At 41.3% G+C, this 16174-nt stretch overlaps 1 protein-coding gene across 1 annotated transcript in view; it reads left to right on the top strand.

The window, feature by feature from the left end:
• The window catches only part of FMN2 (formin 2), a 363411-nt gene that overhangs the window by 230723 nt on the left and 116514 nt on the right, over nucleotides 1-16174 (top strand). The window contains exon 13 of the mRNA XM_088842479.1: nucleotides 2040-2101. Within this exon, the coding sequence (XP_088698605.1) occupies nucleotides 2040-2101 (62 nt within the window). The remainder of the gene's footprint in view (nucleotides 1-2039; nucleotides 2102-16174) is intronic.

Genomic DNA, 16174 nt, shown 5'->3' with positions numbered 1-16174 from the left:
TACTGTAGAGTTATATCCTGTCTTCTCAAGGTACTTGAACTGTTTATGACTATTAAGTCGCAACAGAAATGTCAAGCAATGTCATAACACAAACTTATTTCCTCATCTCACACAGTAAACTATTAATGGATTTAAAAAAACCAGTTGTGGTCTTATAACCTATGACGGAGAAAATCAGAGTTTACACACCAAAACTTGGCATGTTCCTTTTGTTGTATTACAGATAGTTTTGAATAAAAACTTGGGTCTCACAAAAACTTTTTCCAAAATATTTAATTGTACAAGAATCTAAAGAACACATATATTTATCATGATCCACTTGGAATAATTTTGTGGTTTACTCAAGATGTCGTTAATATGTATAAAATGTGGTGGGCTGGTTTCGTGTGTGTTAAGTCATGCTTGGTCATTTGTTCAGTTATGAAGGTTTTCTGTTTTCTCTGTTGATATATATATATATATATATATATATATATTTGTATGTAAGGGTTAGTTTGATGGCTCATTGTCCAGAGGAATAAGATAACCAATAATCATGGAGGACATTAGGATTTCTCTGATGTGATTTCTTTTAACTGATTAATGTGACTGCCTCAGCTCTCAGCTGCAACGCTTGAATCTTCTCTGCATCAGGCATGATCTATTAATTGCAGCTCACAGACTCTAGTTGTGGTGCGTGGACTCGGTTGCTGCAGCTTAGTTGCCCCTGGTTTGTGGGACTTTAGTTCCTGGATCAAGGATCAAACCCATGTCCCCTGCATTGGCAGGTGGATTGTTTACCACTAGACCAACAGGGAAGTCCCTCTAATGTGACTTTAGTGCATAAAAAGTTGCTTCTAAAAAATATAAAAGCTTTTCAAATATAAGATGGCACTGCCTCTGTTCTAATCCATCCCCTGTTGTTTCTGAGCTTTAACTACTCATAGCCAGCTGTATGGGGGAGGGAAAGCCCTGCTGGAGTCGCATCCTCCTGGCCCGGTAGGACCAAGCTCACAGCTTGACTCTGGCAGAAGAGACTATGGCCTCTGCTTCTCCCAGTCCCCTCCACCTTTATTCCTTTAAGTATCCAGTGCTTTCACCACTTCTGAAGCTGCAACACTCCTCTAATTGAGTTAATCGACCAAGATGCACTCACTCTTCTCATGGCTTGTAAGATTTTTTTAATTAAAGAACTTTTTATTGTCAGAGCTCTTAACATCCTTGATCACTGGCAATCCATGCAAACTGTGAAACAGAAGACAGGCATCAGTGTGCAGAAAGCTTCAGGTGGAACAGTCAGGTAGAGAAAAGGCTTAACCCTCCTTGGGTACCATGAATTTTCCCTGCAGCTAGATCCACTATCATGTAATATAAGGCAGGTTCTAAGTTTATCTGTCCCCTTCCTCACACGGTTCCAGTTGAGGGTGCTCTATAAACAATGCATGTTTCTTGAAGATCTCATCCAAAGAACTGAACTTTCTCCACCGTCCACACCTACTGCCTCACTGAACAGCCACCTTTGCCAATTTCAAAACCATAATTAAAGAATTATCCTTTGATTGTTACAATTTAAACAGCTGTAACAGGAAATGCACCTGTTACTATATTAAGTCTATCAATTTAGTGATTAGATATAACCTTTGCCAAATGTCTAGGTAAATTGGTGGATATGTGTATTTATTGGCATAAAACCAGGATGTGGCTGTAACATGAATGAGTTGCCTGTTTTTCTGGTATTAAGCAGATTTTTCAAATTTATTCAGGTGAGTCATGGAAGAGATAGACGGTGGGTTTCTCTTGGCTGTGGGGGCCTATTCTTGGGATTTTGTGTTTGTGAAATGTGTGAAAGCTGTGACACTTGACACCTGCTCCATTGAAACTCCCAGCTCAGCTCAGTCTTTGTCGATGAGGGGAGCAGCTGCAGTGAAGTCAGAGCTTCACTTGCTGCCTGCAGGACATGAAGTCTGCTCTGTAGACGTTCGCTATTGTTTGAGGTGGTCAGACACTTTTCACAGCTGGTTTATGTAATTTATACTTCCTGTTTTGTCTTTTTCACACAGCTGTGGTGAACTTGGACAATTCTGTGGTTGACCTGGAGACCCTTCAAGCTCTCTATGAGAATGTGAGTAACAGGAGGTTTTCTGTGTGAGAATGTGACATATGCAAAGTTCTTGTCAATGTCCACATCTGGGCTCATTGCCTACGTGCCGTCTGAGGAAGTTTGATACAGGGGCACTGAATTTACATCAGTGTGGATTTGTTAAAATGTATACTTTCTAGAAATATATTGAATGAATACATGGTCTCGTGGTTTTAAAAATTGTGATTCAAAGCATGTTGTGTGTGCGGTCTTTCAGATTCCTTCTTTTGAAATATAATCAATGCTTAGGCAGAGGGTAATTTGAGAGGAACGTTGTGTGATGTGCTAATGCATTTACTCTTGAGGTGAAAACTCTCAGTAGCTGCTATTATTGCCCTATTTTATAGATGAGGAAACTTGGCAGAGAGAGTTCACATCACCTGCCCAAGTCACGTTTGCTGTGTTGTGGTGAGGTGGGATGTGATTTTATTCTGTCTCTGTTTCTCTGTCTGCCTCAGTTTCCTTCACTGAGCATCAGGACATGGTATCTTTCTCCTGGTACCACTTTCTCTTAGAAAGGTGGCCAGAAACCTGCATGACGAGAGCTGACCAGGGCATGTGCTCTGGGGAAGTGCAGTCTGGGGGGCTGTGTGAAATGACTTTTGCTGGGGCTTGGCATTAAATAACATTGATTCCTGTAGTAAGAAAGCGGTTCTCTTCAGTGTGCTTGATTGAATCGAGGAAAGTCTCAGTGTGGCCATGTTTTCTTCCTTGGTTTCTGTCCTTGCCTGTGGTCTGCCTGGTATTGAAGTGTCTGTGATTAAATGGGGCCTGATTTGGTTGGTCCTGGGCTTTTCTGACCCTCTTCCTCAACCGCTCCCTTGAGGACAGTGTGCCCACCTGTATGTCTGTTCTTAGATTCGGTACTTTCAAAGCACATGTCCACATGATGTCTCTGTGAAGGCAGGACCTTCATGGGCAGGTATTTCTCGTGAAGCATCACCCAGTCCACAGGTGAAATACACAGCTGTGGTGAACGCAACGCTGGCACCTGGTGCCCATTGTGGGCACAGGTGTGTGACTGATGAACTGGAGAGGAAGGCATGAGTGTTTTGTTACCTGGTGGTCACTACATGATGGGAAACTTGGAAAAAATGGAACTGTTTAGAGGTATACAGAGCTTTCACTTCCTTCATCCTTCCTGCCAACCCGCTCTCAATGAAGAACCAGGTGGAAGAAACAAGGAAACACCAGGGAGAACAGTGTATTCAGCAGGTTGTAACCATGTCAGACTTCATTGGTGTATGTGTAACCGTAGCTCGTGCACATATTCCATGTACTTATGTACATGTCTTTCTGCAGATACATAGCATTTATGTCTGTACATTATATGAAGGCATGAATGTTTTATTTTAAGCTGGTATATCCATGTGCAGAAACATATACAGAAAAAAACAGAACATTGGGGACATGTGTATTTATAAGGAGAGTTTATTTTGCAGTGATTTAGAGTATTTTCTTTGGGAGATTTTCGCCTTTAAAGTAAAGTAACTTCACAAAATGGTTCCAAATAGGAAAAGGAGTATGTCAAGGTTGTATATTGTCACCCTGCTTATTTAACTTCTATGCAGAGTACATCATGAGAAACGCTGGGCTGGAGGAAGCACAGGTTGCAATCAAGATTGTTGGGAGAGATATCAATAACCTCAGATATGCATATGACACCACCCTTATGGCAGAAAGTGAAGAGGAACTAAAAAGCCTCTTGATGAAGGTGAAACAGGAGAGTGAAAAAGTTGGCTTAAAGCTCAACAGTAAGAAAACTAACATCATGGCATGTGGTCCCATCACTTCATGGACAATAGATGGGGAAACAGTGGAAACAGTGTCAGACTTTATTTTTTTGGGCTCCAAAATCACTGCAGATGGTGACTGCAGCCATGAAATTAAAAGACACTTACTCCTTGGAAGGAAAGTTATGACCAACATAGATAGCATATTAAAAAGCAGAGGCATTACTTTGCCAACCAAGGTCTGTCTAGTCAAGGCTATGGTTTTTCCCGTGGTCATGTATGGATGTGAAAGTTCGACTGTGAAGAAAGCTGATTGCCAAAGAATTGATGCTTTTGAATTGTGGTGTTGGAGAAGACTCTTGAGAGTCCCTTGGACTGCAAGGAGATCCAACCAGTCTATCCTATAGGAGACCAGTCCTGGGTATTCACTGGAAGGACTGATGCTGAGGCTGAAACTCCAATACTTTGGCCACCTCATGCGAAGAATTGACTCATTGGAAAAGACCCTGATGCTGGGAGGGATTGGAGGCAGGAGGAGCAGGGGACGACAGAGGATGAGATGCCTGGATGGCATCACTGACTCGATGAACGTGAGTTTGAGTGAACTCCAGGAGTTGGTGATGGACAGGGAGGCCTGGTGTGCTGCAATTCATGGGGTCGCAAAGAGTCAGACACGACTGAACAACTGAACTGAACTGAACTGAACTGACGTTCCTATTGCCATTATCTTAATTGTTTGGGGTTGGATTTTGTATATCTGTTTCTTCTTTTATATTTCTTGACTGTTTAAGAGTGTTTAACATGCTGTGATTCATGGGGTTGCAAAGAGTCGGACACGACTGAGCAACTGAACTGAACTGAACATTTTTATAAAGCTGGTTTGGTGGTACTGAATTCTGTTAACATTTGGTTGTCTGAAAAGGTTTTGATTTCTCCATCAATTTTGATTGAGATACTTTCCTTGTACAGTAACCTTAGTTGTAGATTTTTCCTTTTAAAGATATCCTGCCATTACCTTCTGGCCTGCCGAGTTTCTGCTGAAAGATCAGCTGTTAAGCGTTTGGGGTTTCCCTTGTATGTTACTTGTTGCTTCTCCTTTGCTGCTTTTAATTTTCTTTCTTTGTGTTTAGTCTTTGTTAGTTTGATTAGTATGTGTCTTGGCATGTTTCTCCTTGGGTTTATCCTGTATGGGACTCTTTGCACCTCTTGGACTTGATTGACTATTTCCTTTTCCATGTTGGGAAAATTTTCAGCTATAATCTCTTCAAAAATCTTCTCATACCCTTTTTTACCTCTTATTCTTTTGGGACCCCTATAATTCAAATGTTGTTGCATTTGATATGGTCCCAGAGGTCTCTGAGACTGTCCTCAGCTCTTTTCATTCTTTTTACTTTATTCTGCTCTTCAGAAGTTATTTCCACCATTTTATCTTCCAGCTCACTGATTGATTCTTCTGCTTCAGATAATTGTGTTGTTTGTCTCTGTATGTTTATTCTTTAATTCTTCTAGGTCTCTGTTAACTGAGTTTTGCATTTTCTCCATTTTATTTTCAAGGTTTTTGATCATATTTACTATCATTATTCTGAATTCTTTTTCAGGTAGTTTGCCTGTTTCCTCTTCATTTATTTGCACTTGTGTTTCTAGTTTCTTCCTTCATTTGTGTAGTATTTCTCTGCCTTTTCGTTATTTTTTTAAAAAAACTTATTTTGTTTGAGGTCTCCTTTTTCTGGGCTTCAAGACTGAATTCTTTCTTCCTTTGTTTCTGCCCTCCTAAGGTTTATCCAGTGGTTTGTGTAAGCTTCGTGTAGGGTGAAATTTGTGCTGAGTTATTTTTTTCCTCTGATGGACAAGGCTGAGTGAGGTAGTAATCCTGTCTGCTGATGATTGGGTTTGTATTTTTTTTTGTTTGTTTGTTGTTTGGATGAGGCATCCTGCACAGGGTTCTACTGGTGGTAGGGTGTTGCTGGGTCTTGTATTCAAGTAGTTTCCTTTGTGGAAGTTCTCACTATTTGATACTCCCTAGGGTTAGTTCTCTGGTAGTCTAGGGTCTTAGATTCAGCACTCCCACTTCAGAGGCTCAGGGCTTGATCTTTAGTTTTGCATGATTCTATATATTCTTTTGTGTTGTTGAAAGAGGGTGTTTGCTATGACCACTGTGTTCTCTTGGCAAAACTCTATTAGCCTTTGCCCTGCTTCATTCCGTGCTCCAAGGCCAAATTTGCCTGTTACTCCAGGTGTTTGTTGACTTCCTACTTTTGCATTGCAGCCCCTGTAATGAAAACGACATCCTTTTTGGGTGTTAGTTCTAAAAGGTCTTGTAGGTCTTCATAGAACCGTTCAACTTGGGCTTCTTCAGCGTTACTGGTTGCGGCATAGAGTTGGATTACTGTCATATTGAATGGTTTACCTTGGAAACGAACAGAGATCATTTTGTCGTTTTTGAGATTGCATCCAAATACTGCATTTTGGACTCTTTTGTTGACCATGATGGCTACTCCATTTCTTCTAAGGGATTCCTGCCCACAGTAGTAGATATAATGGTCATCTGAGTTAAATTCACCCATTCCAGTCCATTTTAGTTCACTGATTCCTAGAATGTCTACGTTCACTCTTTCCATCTCCTGTGACCACTTCCAATTTGCCTTGATTCGTGGACCTAACATTCCAGGTTCCTATGCAATATTGCTCTTTACAGCATCGGACCTTGCTTCTATCACCAGTCACATCCACAACTGGGTATTGGTTTTGCTTTGGCTCCATCCCTTCATTCTTTCTGGAGTTATTTCTCCACTGATCTCCAGGAACATATTGGGCACCTACCGACCTGGGGAGTTCCTCATTCAGTATCCTATCATTTTGCCCTTTGATACTGTTCATGGGGTTCTCAAGGCAAGTATACTGAAGTGGTTTGCCATTCCCTTCTCCAGTGGACCACATTCTGTCAGACCTCTCCACCATGACACGCCCATCTTGGGTGGCCCCACATGGCATGGCTTAGTTTCATTGAGTTAGACAAGGCTGTGGTCCATGTGATCAGATCGACTAGTTTTCTGTGATTACAACTTCAGTGTGTCTGCCCTCTGATGCCCCCTCGCAATACCTACCATCTTATTTGGGTTTCTCTTACCTTGGTCGTGGGGTATGTCTTCACGGCTGCTCCAGCAAAGCGCAGCCACTGCACCTTACCTTGGATGAGGGGTATCTCCTCACGGCCGCCCCTCCTGACCTTGAATGTGGAGTAGCTCCTCTCGGCCCTCGTGCAGCCACCACCACTTGTACGTGGGGTAGCTCCTCTCAGTTGCCGCCCCTGGCCTCTGACGTGTGGTAGCTCTTCTCAGCCACGCTTCTGCGCATGGTGGGTCACGGACCCCTGCATTGCGTCAGCGCGCTTGGAACCCTGCGTTGCGTCTGTGCGCTCGGAGCCTGGCACATGGACATCATCAGATGGTCAACACCGAAATCAGATTGATTATATTCTTTGCAGCCAAAGATGGAGAAGCTCTATACAGTTGGCAAAAACAAGACCAGGAGCTGACTGTGGCTCAGATCATGAATTCCTTATTGCCAAATTCAGACTGAAAATGAAGAAAGTAGGGAAAACCGCTAGACCATTCAGATATGACCTAAATCAAATCCCTTATGATTATAAAGTGGAAGTAAGAAATAGATTTAAGGGACTAGATCTGATAGATAGAGTGCCTGATCGACTATGGACGTAGGTTCGTGACATTGTACAGGAGTCAGGGACCAGGACCATCCCCATGGAAAAGAAATGCAAAAAAGCAAAATGGCTGTCTGAGGAGGCCTTACAAATAGCTGTGAAAAGAAGAGAAGCAAAAAGCAAAAGAGAAAAGGAAAGATATAAGCATCTGAATGCAGAGTTCCAAAGAATAGCAAGGAGAGATAAGAAAGTCTTCCTCAGGAGAAGGGGACAACAGAGAATGAGATGGCTGGATGGCATCACCGACTCAATGGAGGTGGGTTTGAGTGAACTCCGGGAGTTGGTGATGGACAGGGAGGCCTGGCCTGCTGTGATTCATGGGGTCGCAAAGAGTCGGACACGACTGAGTGACTGAACTGAACTGAACTGATGTATTCTTTACCACTGGTCATGTATTCCTGTCTGCTCTCAGCTGGTGTTCTGAATGCACTTCTGTGTCTGAAGGTGTATTCCTGATGTATCCATGGAGAGAGATGTGTTCTACATCCACCTCCTCCTCCATGATCTTGTTGTTCCCCTTAGCCAATATTGGTATTTTGAAGTGCTGTTTAAGTTTTGTCTATTAGAAAATTGACTAATGCTTAAACTCAATTTTTCCTAGTAAATATTTGATAAATGATCTTTTAATTAGTGATTTATTTTTTCCTTTTCATTTTTTATTGAAATATAGTTGGCATACAATGTTATATTTTTTTTCAGGGGTACAAGGAACCCTTACTTGCCTTTGCACTCCTTACCCTTGAGAGCAGTACCCATAGCCAGACTGAATCCTTTGCTGTAAATCCGTGTTTGCATTTTGCCAGATGCTTCCAGATTGTTGGCATGTTTTGCAGCAGCTGTGTGTGACCTCTGTGGAACAGACGGATGCTCTTGTTATGCATCTTGTTGAGAATGTAATCTTTGTTTTCCCCTGATTTCATATGTGTGGCAGGGAGCTTTCTCTTCTAGTTGTCTGTGAATTTTGGGCAGTCTGCAGATCTAAACATGACATAATTTCAAAAACCACAGCCTTGAGGGCCCAATACCTGTTTCCTGAGGAATTAAATCCTAGCAAATCCAGAGATTCTAAACAGTATATCCTATTGATTTTTTTAAAAGCAAAAATCTTTACAGTTAACTTTGGGTTATTGACTGCCATTGAGTTCTGAGTGTAAAATCTCTTCGGAAACTATGCAGTATTTATGGATGCTTCAGTATATCTATCGATTCTAAGTCTTAGTACATACTCTTCATATGGCCCAGTGAGAAGTAGTGTACAGAGGTTGTGAGGATGGAAGAGAAGTTGAGGTAGAATCCTTTTTTTTTTTTTTTTAATGTGAATCAAATATTTAACATAAAATCAGAAATGTGCCTGTAAGAATGTCCTTGTATAATTTTTTTTTTCAGAGAATGGTTCAGTTTTCTTTATTTCATATTCAAGAAACAGAAATAATCTTAAATAGTAAGACAAAAGCAAATCCTGGAAGTAAGTCCTATTAGATGTTTAGTCCAAGAAAAGATATTAAAAAGAAAAGGGAAAAAATCCACATCACTTTGTAATTAAACAGCTAATCCAATTAGAAGCAGGGAAAAAAGCATCAAGGTAGAAAGAATTAGAGGTTTATATTTACACTTTTCAAGATTGGATTTCACAGGCAGGCTTTGCAGTTGGAGTGATCTTTACTTAGTGTCCTGGATTCAGGATTGATTTCCTTTAGGATTGACTGGTTTGATCTCCTTGCAGTCCAAGGGACTCTCAAGAGTCTTCTCTAACACTACAGTTCAAAAGCATCAATTCTTCAGCCCTCAGCCTTCTTTATTGTCCAACTCTCTCATCCATACAAAGCCTTAGCTTTGTCTAGACAGACCTTTGTTGACAAAGTAGTCTCTGCTTCCTAATACACCATCTAGGCCCATCATAGCCTTCCTTCCAAGGAGCAGACATCTTTTAATTTCATGACTGCTGTCACCACCTGAAGTGATACTGGAGACCAAGAAAATAAAGTTCCCCACAGAGCTGTTTGAAAACTGTACTCTTGCATTTCATTGCTTTTTGGATTGGTTCCTGGAATCTGTGTTCCTCATTTTCAAGTATGAACGTGCTTAAGGTGAATGTCAGAATAAAAAAGAAAGACTGTTGATCTCGGATCACTTAACATATCAATGCTGTGGACTTAGTAAAATCCAGACATTATGTTTCTTTCTACTCCTTCTGAGACATGACATCAACTGCCATGTAATGAAGGTAGCAACTGTGGTTTTGATAACTGTGCTCCTTTTAGATAAATGGCTTCCAGGGAATTCCTAGAAATAAAAGTTAGACTAACTCGGCTTCACTGGAAATGAATGACATGGGAATGTTCACATAATTTTTTACCTCATTTTAACTTGAGATTCTAATTTGATTGGTGAAATCCAAGGGTAGGAACATTGGAGAACAGCTCTCCCAGATGTCTGCCCTCCAGCCACTTGGGTCTGCTTCTCAGAACCTCCTTGTCCACCCCTAGAACTCCATTGACATGCTGCTCTCAGATGGAAGCTTCTGCTCACCATCTTCTCCTCGGGAGCATTTCTCATCCCCTCCTTCCTCCTCATTCATTCTTCCAGGTCAAAGACCCTCCTATTATAAACTCAGAACAACCTCACCCTTAGAGCACTTAGCCTGGATGTTCCACACACAGCCCCAGCATTTACTGTCATCTCCTCCAACATCATGTAAGTTCCACGTCTGCTTCTTTTCCTTAGTAGCATATTCCCATTGGGAACCCACTAAGCATCCCAAAGAAATATTCACCAAATAAATGCATTTAGTTATAGTAAACATAACACTAGCTTTGACACGTTCTCTTAAATAGAATGTTTTTAAAAACATCAAGCTTTTGACCGTTACTTAAGTGATGACATATTTTAAGGAGAATCAGGAACTGTGATCAGGTGTAATGCAAAGTTAATCCGAGGATGAGTTTTTACTTTGACGCATGAAATAAAGACTCTCACTTTCTCATATCCGTGACAGGAAGTCAGGTCTCTGGCGCTACGTCCCCCGCATAAAGCACAGCTGAGAGCCGCCTGGGTTGACCCCCGTGTTTCCCCAGTGCGTCACAACCACTGACCTCCTTGTGCGTCCCCAAGGGGCCTGAAGAGAGACTGTACTTGTGACTCTATGCAGCTTCCTTCTGCTCTGGACCTTCTCCCCTTCCCCTCCTGCCCTCACTCATTTCAAATGACCAGGCACCCTCAGGAATTAATCCGTGGACATTGACTGCATCACTCCATGTCGCAATATTTGCTTTTGAAGCTCGTGTTACCACTTTCCTTTCCTTTTGGAGTCTCTTTATTGAGTGAGCTTCATGCAGAAGGATGAGTCATCCCAGATGGATAATCCTTAGACCAGGCTGCTAATTCTCAATCCTATCCATTAAGTGCCTCCTTTTCCTAACAAATATGTTACTGTCAATTGAAAAATATGTACAGCCTATAAGTTGAGAACTATGTTTTACTTGGCAGGCATTCTGAGGATGTAAGCCTGGGATGCAGCCTCTCAGAGAGCTCTGAGTGACTGTCCCAAAGAGGTAAGGATATATAAAAGGAAAAAACATGTAGTTGAAGATAAAAAGGTGACTTCTAATCACAAAACAGACATCTCAAGTTAGTGGCCTCAGTGCTTTTCTGTGTATAGGAAGATGCAAGAGTCTGGGTTCACTGAAACATCCCTTTGATGTGCACCTTAACTACTTAGGGCCAGTGTCCTATTTTACTCCCTCCCATATCCTCTCAGGGCTCAGAGAGGAGGTGGCTGTAGTGGCTGAAGGCAGCAACATCCTTGGTTTACTGAAATGGCATCAACAAACATTCTTTGTCCACATTTCCTTTACCATTCTGAGAAGAAATTAATAGATAAAAACCTAGCTACATTTATAACTTTAAAGCTCTGATGCCTATACTCTAAAGTAACCTTGTGCACTTAATTTCATCAATGCATGTAAATTATTGAACCAGCAAGTATGATGAAGGCAATCAATATTTGTCCTTTTATTTATAACCCCTTTGAATACAGCAGCTAAAATTACCTTTATCACCACTCATAGGATTTTCTGAAATGGTGAACACTAGGTAAAGTTGAAGTAAGGTTTTCCTTAGATGTGACTGGTAATTCCATTTCTGGAAAGCTGTGTATATTGTCCATGTTAAAATATAGTATTGGATATTTAATTAAATGTTTAAAATAATATATATGGAAATAGTAAATGTATACTATGACAAACCTAGATAGCATGTTAAAAAGCAGAGACAGGACTTGCCGACAATAGTCTGTCTAGTCAAAGCTGTGGTTTTTCCAGTAGTCATGTACAGATGTGAGAGCTGGACCATAAAGAAGGCTGAGCACTGAAGAATTGATGCTTTTGAATTGTGGTGCTGGAGAAGACTCTTGAGAGTCCCTTGGACAGCAAGGAGATAAAACTAGTCAATCCTAAAGGAAACCAACCCTAAACATTCATTGGAAGGACTGTTGCTGAAGTGGAAGCTCCAATACTTTGACCACTGGATGTGAATACTCGACTCACTGGAAAAGACCCTGATGCTGGAAGAAATTGAGGGCAGGAGAAGGGAGAGGCAGAGAATGAGATGGTCAGATTGAGCAAACTCAGAGGTAGCAAAGGAAAGGGAAGTCTGATGTGCTGCAGTCCATGGTCTCACAAAGAGTTGGTCACAACTTGGCAACTGAACGACAACAATATTAATGCTTTTAAAAATAATTTATGCTTACACATATTCTTTTCCAATTTATGCTTTGTCTATAGAATGTTTCTAGGAAATATGCTGATGCCTGTTGCTGCCCTCCATCCCCAGCAAAGAGGATATACTTTGGGGGGATAAAATATGCATAAATTTTTAATAATCATGAAAGTATTCCAATGAGATAACATTCAATGAGATAATAATTTAACACAAAATATAGTGCACTCTAAGCCCCATCCCCTTAAAACGAGGAGTAGATGGTGAAGGCAGTCGGTTTGTGGAGGGGATGTGTGGCATCCAACTAGAGCTGGGAGCACAGGCATTGCTTGAAAGGCCAGAATGGAGGGAGGGTTGCTGTGTTGTACCTTTCCAGTGTTAACACTTCCCTGAGAAATTCTGCTCCAACCACAGACCTGTTTATAAATTACAGGGCTGTCTTTTAATATGTACTCACCTGGAACAAAATACCCAAGGTTTCTCAAAAGAGAGAAGAAAAAAATCTACTAATAGTAATCTAAAAAGATCTACTAATACTGTCCTCAAATTCTTCACTTACATGTGGAATCTAAAAATGATACAAATGAACTTATTTACAAAACAGAAATAGACTTACAGACCTAGAAACAAACTTATGGTTATCAAAGGGGAAAGAGGGAGAGGCAAATTAGGAGTTTGGGATTAACATGTACACACTACTATATACGGGAAAATCCCATGGACAGAGGAACCTGGTAGGTTACAGTCCATGGGGTTGCAAAGAGTCAGACACAACTAAGCGACTTAACTTTCTTTTCACTACTATATATGAAATAGATTATCTTCAAGGACCTACTGTATAGCACAGGGAACTCTTCTCAATATTCTGTAATAACCTATATGGGAAAAGAATCTGAAAAAGAATAGGTATACCTACATGTGTGTAACTAAATCACTTTGCTGTACACCTGAAACTAACACAACATTATAAATAAACTATACTTCAATTAGAATAAAGGAAGATTTGGGAAAATTATAGTTACTGTTCTCAAAATAGAGGATAAATAAAACGAGCACTATAATCATAAATTTTTAAAAGTCCAAGGAGAATGAATCCTTAATAAATTTTTTAAAATTTGGAATGATTTTATGTTGGTTTCACACTGGCCTTGGTCTCTACTGTTCTTTTCCCTCACGTTTTAGTTTTAAACCTAAGCTGTATTTGATGATGGGAGCACTTGTCTGCTTCTGCTTTTCTTGCAGTTTCTTTCCGTCCATCTGGAAGTCTCACCTTGGAAGAACACAAATTGCCCATCCTCATGTGTAGTGTTCAGTTGTTTAGAATGCTTGTCTGTTTCTACCAGTGACTGTTTTTATATAGATTCTGTTCTGTGATCTACCTCTCGATTCTCTCTTTGGGAACATTAACAAATGGTAGGGTGCAGGAAGTACTTTTTGTCCTCCCCCTATTTAATAACTATATTCAGCTCTCCTGGGCAGACAGTCTCCACTGACATTACAGGCACTGAACCTTTCCCAGTAATTGTCTATGGTGGCAGGCAGACATTAGAGGAATGGTTCTAGCAGGTAAGATGAATGCTTCCAGCCTTGTGCCACGAATGTTCACTATACCTTCTTTCAGTTCAGTTCAGTTCAGTTCAGTCGCTCAGTCGTGTCCGACTCTCCGCGACCCCATGAATCACAGCACGCCAGGCCTCCCTGTCCATCACCAACTCCCGGAGTACACTCAAACTCATGTCCACAGAGTCGGTGATGCCATCCAGCCATCTCATTCTCCGTCGTCCCCTTCTCCTCCCGCCTCCAACATTTCCCAGCATCAGAGTCTTTTCCAGTGAGTCAACTCGTCGCATGAGGTGGCCAAAGTATTGCAGTTTCAGCTTTAGCATCAGTCCCTCCAAAGAACATCCAGGATTGATCTCCTTTAGAATGGACTGGTTGGATCTCCTTGCAGTATAAGGGACTCTCAAGAGTCTTCTCCAACACCACAGTTCAAAAGCATTGATTCTTCGGCGATCAGCTTTCTTCACAGTCCAACTCTCACATCCATACATGACCACGGGAAAAACCATTGCCTTGACTAGACGGACCTTGGTTGGCAAAGTAATGTCTCTGCTTTTTAATATACTATCAAGGTTGGTCATAACTTTCCTTCCAAGGAGCAAGCGTCTTTTAATTTCATGGCTGCAATCAGCATCTGCAGTGATTTTGGAGCCCAAAAAAACAAAGTCTGACACTGTTTCCACTGTTTTTCCATCTATTTCCCATGAAGTGATGGGACCAGATGCCATGATCTTTGTTTTCTGAATGTTGAGCTTCAAGCCAACCTTTTCACTCTCCTCTTTCATTTTCATCAAGAGGCCTTTGAGTTCCTCTTCACTTTCTGCCATAAGGGTGGTGTCATCTGCATATCTGAGGTTATTGATATTTCTCCCGGCAATCTTGATTCCAGCTGTGCTTCTTCCAGCCCAGCGTTCCTCATGATGTACTCTGCATATAAGTTAAATAAGCAAGGTGACAATATACAACCTTGACGTACACCTTTTCCTATTTGGAAACAGTCGGTTGTTCCATGTACAGTTCTGACTGTTGCTTCCTGACCTGCATACAGGTTTCTCAAGAGGCAGGTCAGGTGGTCTGGGATTCCCATCTCTTTCAGAATGTTCCACAGTTTATTGTGATCCACACAGTCAAAGGCTTTGGGATAGTCAATGAAGCAGAAATAGATGTTTTTCTGAAACTCTCTTGCTTTCTCCATGATCCAGCGGATGTTGGCAATTTGATCTCTGGTGCCTCTGCCTTTTCTAAAACCTGCTTGAACATCTGGGAGTTCACGGTTTACATACTGCTGAAGCCTGGCTTGGAGAATTTTGAGCATGACTTTACTAGCGTGTGAGATGAGTGCAGTTATGCGGTAGTTTGAGCATTCTTTGGCATTGCCTTTCTTTGGGATTGGAATGAAGACTGACCTCTTCCAGTCCTGTGGCCACTGCTGAGTTTTCCAAATCTGCTGGCATATTGAGTGCAGCACTTTCACAGCATCATCTTTCAAGACTTGAAATAGCTCCACTGGAATTCCATCACCTCCACTAGCTTTGTTCGTAGTGATGCTTTCTAAGGCCCACTTGACTTCACATTCCAAGATGTCTGGCTCTAGGTCGGTGATCACATTATCGTGACTATCTTGGTCGTGAAGATCTTTTTTGTACAGTTCTTCTGTGTATTCCTGCCACCTCTTCTTAATATCTTCTGCTTCTGTTAGGTCCATACCGTTTCTGTCCTTTATCGCGCCCATCTTTGCATGAAATTTTCCCTTGGAATCTCTAATTTTCTTGAAGAGGTCTCTTGTTTTTCCTATTCTGTTGTTTTCCTCTATTTCTTTGCATTGATCACTGAGGAAGGCTTTCTTATCTCTCCTTGCTATTCTTTGGAACTCTGCATTCAGATGCTTATATCTTTCCTTTTCTCCTTTGCTTTTTGTCTCTCTTCTTTTTACAGCTATTTGTAAGGCCTCCTCAGACAGCCATTTCGCTCTTTTGCATTTCTTTTCCATGGGGATGGTCTTGGTCCCTGTCTCCTGTACAATGTCACGAACCTCCGTCCAGAGTTCATCAGGCACTCTATCAATCAGATCTAGTCCCTTAAATCTATTTCTCACTTCCACTGTATAATCATAAGGGATTTGATTTAGGTCATATCTCAATGGTCTAGTGGTTTTCCCTACTTTCTTCAATTTAAGTCTGAACTTCGCAATAAGGAGTTCATGATCTGAGCCACAGTCAGCTCCTGGTCTTGTTTTCGCTAACTGTATACAGCTTCTCCATCTTTGGTTGCAAAGAATATAATCAATCTGATTTCGGTGTTGACCATCTGGTGATGTCCATGTGT

Source organism: Moschus berezovskii, chromosome 12 (genome assembly GCF_049115385.1).
Source record: "Moschus berezovskii isolate FMDL1 chromosome 12, NW_MosBer_1.0, whole genome shotgun sequence".
Lineage (NCBI taxonomy): Eukaryota > Metazoa > Chordata > Mammalia > Artiodactyla > Moschidae > Moschus > Moschus berezovskii.
The sequence above is the reverse complement of the archived record's forward strand: the minus strand, read 5'-3'. Positions and strand labels throughout refer to the sequence as shown.